The sequence below is a fragment of the Equus asinus genome, chromosome 2, assembly GCF_041296235.1.
Source record: "Equus asinus isolate D_3611 breed Donkey chromosome 2, EquAss-T2T_v2, whole genome shotgun sequence".
Classification (NCBI taxonomy): domain Eukaryota; kingdom Metazoa; phylum Chordata; class Mammalia; order Perissodactyla; family Equidae; genus Equus; species Equus asinus.
Genome location: NC_091791.1, coordinates 152,290,391 through 152,306,034, shown reverse-complemented (window position 1 = coordinate 152,306,034; position 15,644 = coordinate 152,290,391). Strand labels below are relative to the sequence as shown.

At 36.2% G+C, this 15,644-nt stretch overlaps 1 protein-coding gene across 6 annotated transcripts in view; it reads left to right on the top strand.

Annotated features, from left to right (window-relative positions):
* Positions 1-15,644, top strand: part of WDR76 (WD repeat domain 76) — a 63,704-nt gene that overhangs the window by 25,916 nt on the left and 22,144 nt on the right. For all 6 annotated transcript variants that reach the window (XM_070502400.1, XM_044764999.2, XM_014847089.3 and 3 more), the window contains 4 exons: positions 8,821-8,950; positions 10,492-10,593; positions 10,687-10,730; positions 11,893-12,046. In XM_070502400.1, the coding sequence (XP_070358501.1) occupies positions 8,821-8,950; positions 10,492-10,593; positions 10,687-10,730; positions 11,893-12,046 (430 nt within the window). The remainder of the gene's footprint in view (positions 1-8,820; positions 8,951-10,491; positions 10,594-10,686; positions 10,731-11,892; positions 12,047-15,644) is intronic.

Sequence of the window (15,644 nt, the reverse complement as noted above, 5' to 3'; positions counted from 1 at the left end):
GACACATTGGTTGCTTCCAAGTTTTGGCATTTATGAACAAAGCCGCTCTAAATATCCAAGTGCAAGTATTTGTGTGAACATAAGTTTTCAGCTCCTTTGGGTAAATACCAAGGAGTGTGATTGCTGGATCATATGGTAAAAGTATGCTTAGTTTTGTAAGAAACCTCCAAATTCTTCCAAAGTGGCTGTGCCATTTTGTATTTGCACCAGCAATGAATGACAGTTGCTGTTGCTCCACTAGTTGCTTCACTAGCATTTGGTGTTGTCAGAGCTCTGAATTTTGGCCATTCTAATAGATGTGTAATGGTATCTTGTTTTAATTTGCATTTGTCTGATGCTGTTTGATATAGAGCATCTTTTCGTGTGCTTATTTGCCATCTGTATATCTTCTTTGGTGAGGTGTCGAGTCTTTGGCTCATTTTTTAATTATTTCTTTTTTTATTGTTGAGTTTTAAGAGTTCTTTGTATATTTTGAAAAACGATCCTTTCTCAGATGTGTCTTTTGCAAATATTTTTCTCCCACTCTGTGACTTCTCTTCTCATTCTCTTGATACTGTCTTTTGTGGAGCAGAAGTTTTTAATTTTTAAAAATTTTTTTCCTTTTTCTCCCCAAAGCCCCTGGTACATAGTTGTATATTCTTAGTTGTGGGTCCTTCTAGTTGTGGCATATGGGACGCCACCTCAGCTTGGCCTGATGAGCGGTGCCATGTCTGCGAGCAAGATCTGAACCTACGAAACCCTGGGCTCCCGCAGCGGAGCGCGATAGCTTAACCACTCAGCCACGGGGCTGGCTCCGGAAGTTTTTAATTTTAATCAATTTTTTCTTTCATTGGTAGTGTCTTTGTGTTGTATCTAAAAAGTTATTGCCAACTCAAGGTCATCTAGGTTTTCTCCTGTTATCTTCTAGGAGTTTTATAGTTTTACATTTTACATTTAGGTCTATGATCCATTTTGAGTTAATTTTGTGAAGGGTGTAAGGTCTGTACCTAGATTCATTTTTTTGCATGTGGATGTCCAGTTGTTTCAGCACCATTTGTTGAAGACTATTTTTGCTCCATTGTCTTGCCTTTGCTCCTTTGTCAAAGGTCAGTTGACTATATTTATTTTGGTTTATTTCTGGGCCCTCTGTTCTGTTCCATTGATCAGTTTGTCTATTCTTTCATCAATACCACACTGTCTTCATTATTATAGCTTTAAAGTAAGTCTTGGCATTGGTAGTCAGTCTTCCAACTCTGTTCTTCTCCTTCAATATCATATTGGCTATTCTCTGTCTTTTGCCTTTCTGTATAAACTGTAGAATCAGTTTGTTAATATCCACAAAATAACTTGCTGGGTTTTGATTGGAATTGCATTGAATTTATAGATCAAGTTGAAAAGAACTGACATCTTGACAGTATTGAGGCTTCCTATTCATGAACGTGGAATATCTCTCCACTTATTTAGTTCTTTGATTTTGTTTATCAGAGTTTTATAGTTTTCCTTATATAGATCTTATAAATGTTTTGTTAGGTTTATACCTAATTATTTCATTTTTTTCAGTGCTAATGTAAATGGTACAGGCACACCTCGTTTTATTGCACTTTGCAGATATTGTGATTTTTACAAGACTCTCTAGCAGCAAAAAGATTATGACTCGCTGAAAGCTCAGATGATGGTTAGCATTTTTTAGCCATAAAGTATTTTTTAATTAAGGTAGGTACATTGTTTTTTTAGACATAATGCTATTGCACACTTAATAGGCTACAGTATAGTGTAAACATAACTTTTTTTTTTTTTTAAGTTTTTCATTTATTTTTTTTTTAAGATTTTTTTTTTATTTTTTCCTTTTTCTCCCCAAAGCCCCCCGGTACATAGTTGTGTATTCTTCGTTGTGGGTTCTTCCAGTTGTGGCATGTGGGACGCTGCCTCAGCGTGGTCTGATGAGCAGTGCCATGTCCGCGCCCAGGATTCGAACTAACGAAACACTGGGCCGCCTGCAGTGGAGCGCGCGAACTTAACCACTCGGCCACAGGGCCAGCCCCAGTGTAAACATAACTTTTATGTGCACTGGGAAACCAAAAAATTTGTGTGACTTACTTTACTTTGATGTTCACTTTATTGCAGTGGTCTGGAATCGAACCCACAATATCTCTGAGGTTTGCCTGTATTGTGTTTTTAATTTCAAGTTTCACTTGTGTATTGCTGGTGTATGGGAAAGCAGTTGACTTTTGTACATTAACTTTGTATCCTACAACCTTGCTATGCTCATTTATTAGTTCTAGGAGTATTTTTGTCCATTATTTAGAATTTTCTACATAGACTATCGTGTCATTCATCTGTAAACAAATACAGTTTTATTTCTTACTTCCCAGTCTGCATACTGTTTATTTCCTTTTCTTGTCTTATTATATTAGCTAGAATGTCCAGTGCAGTGTTGAAAAGAAGTGGCGAGAGAGAACATCTTTGCCTTGTACCTGATCTTAGTGGGAAAGCTTGGCGTTGCTTACTATGGAGTATTGTTAGCTATAGGTCTTTTGTAGGTATTCTTTATCAAGTTGAGGAAGTTCCCCTTTTTTTATTGCAGTAACAGTGGTTTATAACATTATATAAATTTCAGATGTACATTGTAATATATTTCAAATAGGAAATTCCCTTTTATTCTCAGTTTACTGAGAGTTTTTTATCACGAATAAGTGTTGGATTTTGTCAGATGCTTTTTTTGCATTTGTTGATATGATCATGTGATTTTTCATTTTTAGCCTGTTAATGTGGTGGATAACATTAATGGATTTTCAAGTGTTGAAGTAGTCTTGCATACCTGGGACATATTTCACTTGGTTGTGGTATATAACAGTTTTTATAGATTGTTAGATTCAATTTACTAATATTTTATTGAGGGTTTTTGCGTCTGTACTCATGAGAGATTGGTCTGTAGTTTTCTGTTCTTGTAATGTCTGTCTGGTTTTGGTATTAGAGTAATGCTGCTTTATAGAATGCATTAGGTAGTATTCCCTTTTCTTCTATCCTCTGACAGAGATTGTGGAGAATTGGTATAATTTCTTCCTTAAATCTTTGGTAAAATTCACCAGTGAACCCATATCAGCCTGATGCTTTCTGTTTTGGAAGGTTATTAATTATTGATTCAGTTTCTTTAATAGGTATAGGCCTATTCCAACTGTCTATTTCTTATGTTGTTTTTGGCGAATTGTGTCTTTCAAAGAATTGTCCATTTCATCTAGGTTACGAAACATGTGGGCGTAGAATTGTTCATATTATTCCTTTATTACCTTTTTAATGTCCATAGGATTTGTAGTGAGTCCCCTCTTTTGTTTCTGATATTAGTAATTTGTTTCCTCTCTCTTTTTTTCTTAGTCAATCTGACTAGAGGCTTTTTGATTTTATTGGTCTTTTCAGAGAACCACCTTCTGGTTTATTGATTTTTCCCTGTTGATTTCTTGTTTTCAGTTTCATTGATCTGCTCTAATTTTTATTATTTCTTTTCTTCTGCTTACTTCGGATTTAATTTGCTCTTTGTTTTCTAGTTTCTTAAGGTAGAAACTTAGATGATTGATTTTGGCCTTTCTTCTTTCCTAATATGTGCATTCAATGTTACAAATTTCCATCTAAACATTTCTTTCCCTGCATCCCATTAGTTTTGATAAGTTATGTTTTCATTTAGTTCAAAATATTTTTTGTTCTCTTGAGATTTCTTCTTTGACTCTTGTGTTATTTAGAAGTGTGTTGTTTAATCTTTATTTTGGGATTCTCCAGTTCTCTTTCTGTTATTGATTGCTAGTTTAATTTCATTATGGTCTGAGAGCAAACATTGTATGATTTCTATTCTTTTAAATTTGTTAAGGTATGTTTTATGGTGTGGAATGTGGTCTACTTTGGTGAATTTTCCATGTCAGCTTGAGAAGAATGTATATTCTGCTGTTGTTGGATGAAGTAGTCTGTAGATGTTATTTACATGCAGTTGATAGATGGTGTTCTTGAGTTCAACTGTGTCCTCCCTGATTTTCTGCCTACTGGATCTCTCCATTTTTGATAGAACAGTGTTGAAATCTCCAACTAAGACAATAGAGTTCTCTATTTCTCCTTGCACTTCTATTAGTTTTTGCCTCATGTAGTTAGACACTCCATCATTAGGTGCATACTTGTTAAGACTTACTATCTCTTGGAGAATTGACCCCTTTATCATTACATAATGCCCTTCTTTATCCCTGATAACTTTCTTTGCTTTGAAGTCTGCTCTATCTGAAATTAATCTTGCTGCTCCTGCTTTCTTTTGATTCATGTTAGCGTGGTATATTTTTCTCCATTCAGTTGCTTTTAATCTAGATGTGTCTTTATATTTAAATTGGGTTTCTTGTAGACAGTATATTTGGGTGTTGTGTTTTGATCCACTCTGACAATCTCTTGTAATTGGTACATTTAGACAATTGATGTTCAAAGTGATTATTGATGTAGTTAGATTAATATCTACCATATTTGTTAGTTTTCTATTTATTTCCCTTGTTCTTTGTTTCTGTTTTTGTCTTCCACTCTTTTTCTGCCTTTTGTGTTTTTAATTGAATGTTTTATCTGATTCCATTTTCTCTCCTTTCTTAGGATATCAGTTATACTTCTTTTTTTGCTTTTTTTAGTGGTTATCTTAGAATTTACAATATACAACTAATCCAAGTTCACTTTCAAATAACAGTATACCACTTCAAGGGTAGGGTGAGTACCTTATAATAACAAAATTATCCTAATTCTTCCCTCTTGTCCCTTGTATCATTGTTGTCATTCATTTCACTTATATATATGCATACTTACGCATTTTTGTTGTTGTTTAGTGCTGTCAAGTCAATTCTGACTCCTCGCGTCCCTGTGTATAGCTGAGCAGAACCCCACCTGGTCTTTTCGAGCCATCCTCTCACCTTCTGGAGTTATATCAGACAATGCTCCACTGCTATTCATAGGGTTTTCATGACCGATTTTTTCAGAGGTGGGTGGCCAGGTCCTTCTTTCTAGTTTGTCTTAGTCTGGAAGCTCTGCTGAAAGCTGTCCACCTTCGGTGACCCTTCTGGTATTTGAAATACCAGTGGCATTGCTTTGAGCATCACAGCAGCATGCAGCCACCACAATATAACAACCAACAGATGGGAGCATTGTAGTTCCCTGACTGGGAAATGAACCTGGGCCATGGTGGTCACAGTGCCAAATCTTAACCGCTAGACCACCAGGGCTGGCTATACACATAAGCGCTTATATACATAAGCATACATATGTATATATAAACGCACAGACATAAGATATATATGTTAAGCATACATAATCAAATACATTGTTGTTATTTTGAACAAACTGTTATCTTACATCAACTAAGAATAAGAAAAAAGTTTTTATTTTACCTTTACTTATTCCTTCTGCAATGCTCTTCCTATCTTTATGTAAATCTAAGTTTCCGACATATGTTATTTTTCTTCTCTCTAAAGAACTTCTTTTAACATTTATTGCAAAGCAGGACTACTGGCTACATATTCCCATAATTTTTTTTTTTAAAGATTTTATTTTTCCTTTTTCTCCCCAAAGCGCCCCAGTACATAGTTGTATATTTTAGTTGTGGATCCTTCTAGTTGTGGCATGTGGGATGGTTTGATGAGCAGTGCCATGTCCGTGCCCAGGATCCGAACCGGCAAAACCCTCGGCCGCCGAAGTGGAGTGCGCAAACTTAACCACTCAGCCACAGGGCTGGTCCCTCCCATAATTTTTGTTTGAGAAAGTCTTATTTCCTTCACTTTTGATGGATAATTTCCCAGGATACAGAATCCTAGGTTGATTGGTTTTTTCTCTCAACACTTTCAATATTTCACTAGACTCTTTTCTTGCTTTCACGGTTTCTGAGAAGATGGATATAACTCTGATCTTTGTTCCTCCATAGATAAGGTGGTGTTTTTCCTTCTGGCTTCTTTCAGGATTTTTCATCTTTGTTTTTTTTGTAGTTTGGAAATGAATTGCCTTGGTGTAGGATTTTTTTTGGCATTTAAATTGCTTGATGCACTCTGACCTTCCTGGATCTGTGATTTGGTGCCTGACATTAATTTGGAGAAATTCTCAGTTGTTATCGTTTCAAATATTTCCTCCGTTCCCTTTCTTTTTCCTTTCCTTCTGCTATTCCCATTATGTGTATGTTACACCTTTTGTAGTTGTCCCACAGTCCTTGGATATTCTGGGGTTTTTTTTTCAGTCTTTTTTCTCCTTGCTTTCAGTTTTGGAGGTTCCTATTGAGATATCCTCAAGCTCAGAGATTCTTTCCTCAGCCATGTCTACTCTTTAAATAGGCCCATCAAAGGCATTCCTGTTAGAGTGTTTTTGATCTCTAGCATTTATTTTTGGTTCTTTCTTAGGATTTCCATCTCTCTGCTTATATTGCCCATCTGTTCTTGCATGATGTCTCTTATCCATTAGAGCCCTTCGCATATTAATTGTAGTTGTTTTAAATTCCTGGTCTGATAGTTCCAACATTCCTGTTACGTCGGTTCTAATGCTTGCTCTGTCTCTTCAAATTGTGTTTTTTGCCTCTCGGTGTGCCTTGTAATTTTTTTCTTGATAATTGGACATGATGTACTGGGGAAAAGGAACTGTTGTAAATAGGCCTTTAGTAATGTGGTACAGTGTAGGGGGAAGGGAAGCATCCTGTGATAAGGTCTCAGTCTTTAGTGAGCCTGTCTCTGCCTCTGGACTGAGAATTTCACAAATGTTTTAGGTTTTTTCCAAGCCGGTTAGGTGGGAGAGGATGACAAGAGTGGGCTGGAGTTGGGTATTTCCCTTCTCCTGGGTCAGTTAGGCTCTGATAATACCCTAGCAGGTTAGGCTCTGGTTAAGTAGTTCTCCTGAAGGCAGGTCTCATTGAGAAGAACAGAGTGCTCTGGTATATTTCAAAATGGTTTCTTTTTCCCACCCTCTGGGGGAAGTATGAAGGGATTTTTCTCTGATAGTTAACTATGAGGACTTAGTTGAGCTCCTGGACGTAAATCTCACAAAATTGTTGTGGTGAGTACCTTTTGAGGTTTTTTTTTTTTCCAAAGACTTTATTTATTTTTAAACATTTTATTTTGTTCTTTTTTCTCCCCAAAGCCCCCCGGTACATAGTTGTATATTCTTTGTTGTGGGTCCTTCTAGTTGTGGCATGTGGGACGGTGCCTCAGCGTGGTTTGATGAGCAGTGCCATGTCCGCGCCCAGGATTCGAACCAACGAAACACTGGCCACCTGCAGTGGAGCGCGTGAACTTAACCACTCGGCCACGGGGCCAGCCCCGCAAAAGACTTTATTTTTTTAGAGAAGTTTTAGTTTCACAAGGAAATTGAGAGGAAGTTAGAGAGATTTCTCAAATATCCCCTGCCCCTACGCCCTCATAGCCTCCCTCATTATCAACATTACTCACCAGAGTGGTACATTTGTTACCAAGAATGAACCTACACTGATACATCATAATCACTCTAAGTCCGTAGTTTACTTTAAGGTTCACTCTTGGTGTTGTACCCTATGGATTTGTACAAATGTATAATGACATATATCCATCATTATAATATACAGAGTATTTTCACTGTCCTAAAAATCCTCTATGTTCTGCCTATTCATCCCCTTCCTATCACCACTCCTGTGAGTCACTGATCTTTTTATTGTCTCCATAGTTTTACCTTTTCCATAATATCATGTATTTGGGATCATACAGTATGTAGCCTTTTCAGATTGGCTTCTTTCTCTTAGTAATATACGTTTAATGTTCCTCCATGTCTTTTCATGGCTTGATAGCTCATTTCTTTTTAGTGCTGAATAATATTCCATTAACTGGATTACCACAGTCTGTTTATCCATTCACCTGTTGAAGGACATCTTGGTTGCCTAGTTTTGCCAGTTACGAACAAAGCTGCTGCTAACATCCACGTGCAGATTTTTGTGTGGACCACCCAGGAGTTTTTAACTCTCAGACTTGTCCACCCTGAGTCTCCAGCAATTGGTCAGTTACCATTCAGGTTTTCCTACCCTGGCACTTGATCCTATGATGGTTTCTGTTCCTGAGTCTCTGCTCCAGTAAGCATAACTCCTTGTATTTGCTGTCTGTCTCTAGTATGGGGCTCAGCAGTTTGCACTGTGACCTCGCCTCTCTTAATTTTGATTGTTGATTTTTCAGTCTGTTTAGCTTTTTACTTGGCAAGACAGAGTTGTGGCTTTCAAGCTCCTTACATATGGAACTGAAAACTTAAAATTAAAAAACTTATAGTAAAACAACTACTTTTTTTAAATGAAAAAATAGTACATAAAAAAGTAGGGTATGTATATGATTTTAAAAAGTAAACTATATGGAAGGGAAGGCAATGAAACATTTAAATATCTTTCTCATCCTAGACCTTAGTTCTTCAGGCCTTCTCCCTAGAGGAAACCACTGTTAATAGTTTTCATGTATATTCTTCCGTAGGTAATTTCAGCATGTGCAAATGTGTGACATTTTTGTAAATAAGCAAATGGAAGCATATTTAACATATACTGGACCTTGTTTTTGCTTCTTATATCTTAGGGTTCATGTCATATCAGCACACAAAGATCTATTTTATTCTTTTTTATGGCTGCATATTCTATTAGATACGTATGTCATAATTTAATACCTTTTACCTCCCTATGATGAACATTTATGTTTCCAGAGTTTTAATTAAAATTGGTGTAGCCATGTACATACATCTTTGCAATGTGTGAATATATCCATGAGATACATTCCTATAAGTTATTTCCTTAATATTAGTAGATACATATAATTGTTTTATGAGTGTAACGTGAGTTTTTTCCCACTCCTTTAGAAAGAAGCCTAAGAAGAGAGAAAATGAGATTGGATGTAGAAGGTCAATGCGATTACTAAAAGTAGATCCTTCAGGAGTTTCATTACCAACAACCCCAACCCAGCCAACAATATTAGTAGCAGATGAAAATGTAAGAAAGAGTGCCAATACATTATATTAACTCAACAAAATACTGAAAAATTTGAAGTGTTTGAAACTAGACAAAAAAGTCATTGAATTATGTTTAATTTGTACTTCATCAATTTAATACTTAATAGTCGTATGGTTTAATGAGTAAGATTTCAAAGTCATAAAGACTGGGTTGGATTCTGTATTTCTGCAGGCTTACCTGCTGTGGGATTGTGGGTAAATTACTTAACCTTTCTGAGCCTTGGTTTCCCCATTTTTAAAATGGCAACAATAATAGAAACCTCCAAGGGGTATTGTGAGGGTTAAATGAAATAGTATCTAAAGAGTTCCTTACGTTGTATTAAGGGCTTAGCAAGTAGTCAATAAATGGGAGTTATTAACATTATTAATAATAAATATGTAATAATAGTGATGGGGGTCCCTTTCTGTACTATAATTATATACTATCAGTGAGAGAGTTTTTATTTACCGAATTTATTATCTAAATAAGGTTGTAATTATATTTTTTATTCAAGAGCACTGACTGTTTTTAATACTTTATATCAAAGTGCTTAATTATAAATTGAAACATAGCACTAATTAGACTGATGCTTTGGGAGCTAATTGCAAATTAAGGTGCTGGGGAAGAGTAGCTTTCACATTTTATTGAAGCCTCCATCCATGATAAGAAATATAATTATGTTGAACCCATTCCACACACACACACACACACACACACAGACAACTGAGACAAAACTTTTGTGAATTGATGTTTATCCTTATTACATGTGATGCATTTTTGTATTTTCTATTCTAGTCTTTTCTCATTTGCTAAAACACATTGCTGGTTGTGATGTATTAAAATGATTTCACGACCCATTGTTACAACTTGTGATTTAAAAAACACTGGCATAGAATAATAACTTTGAATAATGAAATTGAATTGATCTGAATCAGTTCCCAGCAATTCCAATTATTGGCAGTGTAACTTGGACAAGTTAACTTCCCTAAGTTTCATTCCAATATCTTTAAAATGTGGTATCTCTGGGGCTGGCCCCATGGCCAAGTGATTAAGTTTGCACACTCCACTTTGGTGGCCCGGGGTTTGTCAGTTTGAATCCTGGGTGCGGACCTATACACCGCTCATCAGGCCATGCTGTGGTGGCATCCCACATAGAGGAACTAGAATGACCTACAAGTAGGATATACAACTGTGTACTGGGGTTTTGGGAAGGGAAAAAAAAAGGAAGATTGGCCACAGATGTTAGTCAGGGCCAATTGTCCTCACCAAAAATAAAAAACATGAAAAAAAAACAGCTGTTAAAAAAATAAATAAAATAAAATGTGATATCTCATTCACTGGATTAGTGAGAGGATTAAATGAGATAATACATGTTATTACTTTACAGGATACCTGGCATTCATTGAACAACTATTTTTGAATGCTAACAATGTGGCACTCCTGTTGTTGGTGTTGAAAGTTTAAAGTAGTGAAAAACCTCAAGCTTACATTTTAGGGCAGGGTGACAATCAACTTTTTTTTTTTCTTATTTTTCATAACAGCCTTTGTTACCTCCTGGGCCTTTAGAAATGACTCCTGAAAATCAAGATGATAACAGTGAGCTATTTAAAGGATTTCTACAGACTTGGGCAGAAGTGAGCAAGGTATCATTTGGGGGAGCTTATAGCTTTTAGAATCATCTATTAAGGAAATCTCAGTACATATATTAACTTAGTTCTTTGGTCTCATTGTTTCAGACAAGTAGTAAGAATGCTGAGAAGGGATTATCTAGCATTAAAAGGTGAGTTAAAATTCCTTGCTTTTGTTTTACACTTTCTGAGATTTTTAAGTTATAAAGACTATATACCATTACAGGAAATTTTGAAAATGAAGTGAAAAAATTGCCCATAATATTTCTACCCTAACAACTGTTGTTTTTGTATGTTTCCTTTCAAGTATTGCCATATGCAGTACCACTAGGATATAAGCTTGATGAATGCAGGATTTTGTCTCAATAACTAGAACAGTACCTGGCACATAATAGATATTCATTCAATGTTTACTAAGTGAATGAATTCACATAAATTTTAATTTTATGTTCTAATGTATATACAATTTTGCGTTATACTTTTTCATTAACATTGTGGTTGCATGTTATTAGAGCCCTGAAATTTATTGAATAATTGCATAATACTCCATTGAGTAGGTGGAATTTACTTAACTTCCTTTCACTCCCTTGGTATTTGGAGTTGTTTTCTATTTAGTTTTGTGTGTTTGTATGTCTGCATGTGTTTCTTTCTTTTTTTTTTAGAGATTGGCACTTGAGCTAACAACTGTTGCCAATCTTCTTCTTCTTTTTTTTCTGCTTTTTCTCCCCAAATCCCCCCAGTACATAGTTGTATACTTTAGTTGTGGGTCCTTCTAGTTGTGGCATGTGGGATGCCACCTCAACGTGGCCTGATGAGTGGTTCCATGTCTGCGCCCAGGATCCGAACCAGTGAAACCCTGGGCCCCCAAAGTGGAGCACGTGAAGTTAACCACTTGGCCATGGGGCCAGCCCCTTGCATGTGTTTCTTGAAGTGTGTACTAGTGATAGTGGGTTATTGCCTTAGGATAGATTCCAGAAGTGAGATTAATGAGTCACATATTTTGGCCTTTTTTATGGCTCTTAGTAAACATTGCTGAATTGTTTTCCAAAATCTTTTTTCTTCTGAAAATCTTATATGAACTTACTCTGCCACTAGCAATATATGTGAATGTGTATGTTTAACTGCAGTTTACTAGCTTTTATAAGTGAAAAATGGTATTCCATTGTTTAATTTGATTTCCTTGGTTTCCAGGAAGTTGAATATTTTCCTACATTTATTTACTAATTGTGATTTTTCTCTTTTGACTCATATTTCACTTATTTTGACTATTGAGATTGGTTTTACTTCTAAAATTTGAATTTTTAATGTTCTCAGCTACAAAGCCAGTTTAAGTGGCATGGTCATCAGTGAAGATACTGTTAATAAAGTTACCAAAGGCCCAATATTCGCTATAGCTATCCACCCATCAGAAACTAGAACTTTGCTGGCAGCTGGGGCCAAATCTGGGCAAGTCGGACTTTGGGATTTGGTAAGTTATTATTAATTTTTTGAAAATATTAAAGTTTGACTGAAGCAAATAGTCTGCAAGAGAATAGCCTAGAGCCATGTGTTTATAGATGTTACTTGAGGTTTATAGTTTTGTGCTTTTGTGATTCCAAATTTTAGAAATATAGAGGAGTTTAAATTTGCTTTATAGAAGTTTAACATTTTTAGCTTGAATATCATTAGTCGTCTGAGCGTGAACTAACTGCCAGGAAACTTTATTACAGCTTTAAGTGTATGTGTGAAAAGCTCACACAAAGTTCTTAGTTTCCTGATTATGTTTAAAATACAGTTTCTAAGCTGGATCAAAATATCTTCTCAGGGATCTGCTTAGGATGATTCCAGTCATTTTTTCTGCATCTATTGAGATAATCATGTGGTTTTTATTCCTCATTTTGTTAATGTGGTGTATCACATTGATTGATTTGCGGATGTTGAACCATCCCTGCATCCCTGGTATAAATCCCACTTGATCATGGTGTATGTCTTTTTAATGTATTGCTGTATGCAGTTTGCCAATATTTTGTTGAGGAGTTTTGCATCTATGTTAGTCAGCGATATTGGCCTGTAATTTTCCTTCTTTAGGTTGTCCTTATCTGGCTTTGGGATCAGGGTGATGTTGGCCTTGTAAAATGTGTTAGGAAGTATTCCATCTTCTTCAACTATTTGGAATAGATTGAGAAAGATAAGTATTCAGTCTTTTTTGAGTGTTTGGTAGAATTCTCCAGAGAAGCCATTTGGTCCTGGACTTGTATTTTTTTGGAGTTTTTCTTTTTTTTATTGAGGTTATGATAGTTTACAATATTGTGAAATTTCAGTTGTACCTTATTATTAGTCAGTCATCTTATAGATGTGCCCCTTCACCCTTTGTGCTCACCCTGCCACCCTCCTTCCCCCTGATAACCTCTAAATAGTTCTCTTTGTCTATGTGTTTCTTTATCTTCCATATAAGAGTGGAATCATACAGTGTTTGTCTTTTTCTATCTGGCTTATTTCGCTTAACATAATACCCTCAAGGTCCATCCATGTGGTGAATGGGACAATTTTGTCATTTTTTATGGCCGAGTGGTATTCCATTGTATATATATGTACCATATCTTCTTTATCCAGTCATCAATCCATGGGCACTTGGGTTGATTCCACATCTTGGCTTTGTGAATAATGCTACAATGAACATAGGGGTGCAGAGGTATCTTTGAATTGCTGATTTCAAGTTCTTTGGATAGATATCCAGTAGTGGGATGGCTGGGTCATATGGTATTTCTATTTTTAGTTTTTTGAGAAATCTCCATACTGTTTTCCATAGTGGCTGAACCAGTTTGCATTCCCACCAGCAGTGTGTGAGGGTTCCCCTCTTCTCCGCAACCTCTCCAACATTTCCTATTTTTTGTCTTGGTTATTATAGCCGTTCTAATGGGTGTAAGGTGATATCTTAGTGTAGTTTTGATTTGCATTTCCCTGACGATCAGTGATGTTGAGCATCTTTTCATGTGCCTATTGGCCATCTGACACTTCTTTGGAGAAATGTCTGTTCATATCCTCTGCCCATTTTTCGATCAGGTTGTTTGATTTTTTTGTTGTTGAGTTGTGTGAGTTCTTTATATATTTTGGAGATTAACCCATTGTTGCATATATGATTTGCAAATATTTTCTCCCAGTTGGTGGATTGTCTTTTCATTTTGTTTCTTGTTTCCTTTGCCTTGCAGAAGCTCTTTAATCTGAAGTCCCACTTGTTTATTTTTTCTTTTGTTTTCCTTGTTCCAGTAGACATGGTATTTGCAAACAGCTTTTTAAGACCAATGTCAAAGAGTCTACTGCCTATATTTTCTCCTAGGAGTTTCAGGGTTTTGGATCTTACCTTCAAGTGTTTGATGCACTTGAGTTAATTTTTGTGTATGGTGAAAGATAATGGTCTACTTTCATTCTTTTGCATGTGGCTGTCCAGTTTTCCCAAGATTTATTGAAGAGACTTTCCTTTCTCCATTGTGTATTCTTAGCTCCTTTGTCGAAGATTAGCTATCCAAAGATGTGTGGTTTTGTTTCTGGGTTTTCAATTCTGTTCCATGAATGTATGTGCCTGTTTTTGTACCAGTACCATGCTGTTTTCTTGTTTTAAGATTGGCACCTGAGCTAACTTCTGTTGCCAATCTTCTTCTCCTCTCCAAAGCCCCCCAGTATGTAGGTGTATATTCTAGTTGCAGGTCCTTCTGGTTGTGCTATGTGGGACACCACCTCAGCATGGCTTAATGAGCAGTGCCACGTCTGTGCCCAGGATCCAAACTGGCAAAACACTGGGCTGCTGAAGCAGAGCTCACAGACTGAACCACTCAGCCATGGGGCTGGCCCTAACCATGCTGTTTTGATTACTATAGCTTTGTAGTATATTTTGAAGTCAGGGATTGTGATGCCTCCAGGTTTGTTGTTTTTTCTCAGGATTACTTTAGCTATTTGAGGTCTTTTGTTGCCCCATATGAATTTTAGGATTCTTTGTTCTATTTCTGTGAAGAATGTCATTGGGATTCTGATTGGGATTGCACTGAATCTATAGATTGCTTTAGGTAGTATGGACATTTTAACTATGTTTCTTCTTCCAATCCATGTGTGTGGAATATCTTTCCATTTCTTTATGTCATCATCGATTTCTTTCAATAATGTCTTATAGTTTTCATTGTATAGGTCTTTCACCTCCTTGGTTAAATTTATTCCTAGATATTTTGTTCTTTTTGTTGCAGTTGTAAATGGGATTGTATTCTTGAGTTCTCATTCTATTAGTTCGTTATCAGAGTATAGAAATGCAACTGATTTTTGTAAGCTGATTTAGTACCCTGCAACTGTGCTGTATTTGTTGATTATTTCTAATAGTTTTCTGATGGATTTTTTAGGGTTTTCTGTGTATAAAATCATGTCATCTTCAAACAGTGAGAGTTTCACTTTTTCATTGCCTATTTGGATTCCTTTTACTACTTTTTCTTCCCTATTGCTCTGGCCAGGACCTCCGGTACTGTGTTGAAAAAGAGTGGTGAGAGTGGGCACCCTTGTCTTGTTATTCTTCTCAGAGGGATGACTCAGTTTTTTCCTGTTGAGTATAGTGTTGGCTGTGGGTTTGTTATATATGGCCTTTATTATGTTGAAGTACTTTCCTTCTATACCCATTTCATTGAGAGTTTTATCATAAATGGCTGTTGGATCTTGTCACATGCTTTCTCTGCATCTATTCAGATGATGATGCATTTTTTATTCCTCATTTTGTAAATGTGGTGTATCACGTTGATTGGTTTGTGGTTATTGAACCATCCCTGTGTCCCTGGTATAAATCCCACTTGATCATAGTGTATGATCTTTTTAATTTATTGCTGTATTCGGTTTGCGACTATTTTGTTGAGGATTTTTGCATCTATGTTCATTAGTGATATCGGCTTGTAACTTTCCTTCTTTGTGTTGTCCTTGTCTGGCTTTGGGATCAGGGTGATGTTGGCCTTGTAAAATGTGTTAACAAGTGTCCCGTCTTCTTCAACTATTTGGAATAGATTGAGAAAGATTAGTATTAAATCTTCTTTGAAGGTTTGGTATAATTCTTCAGAGAA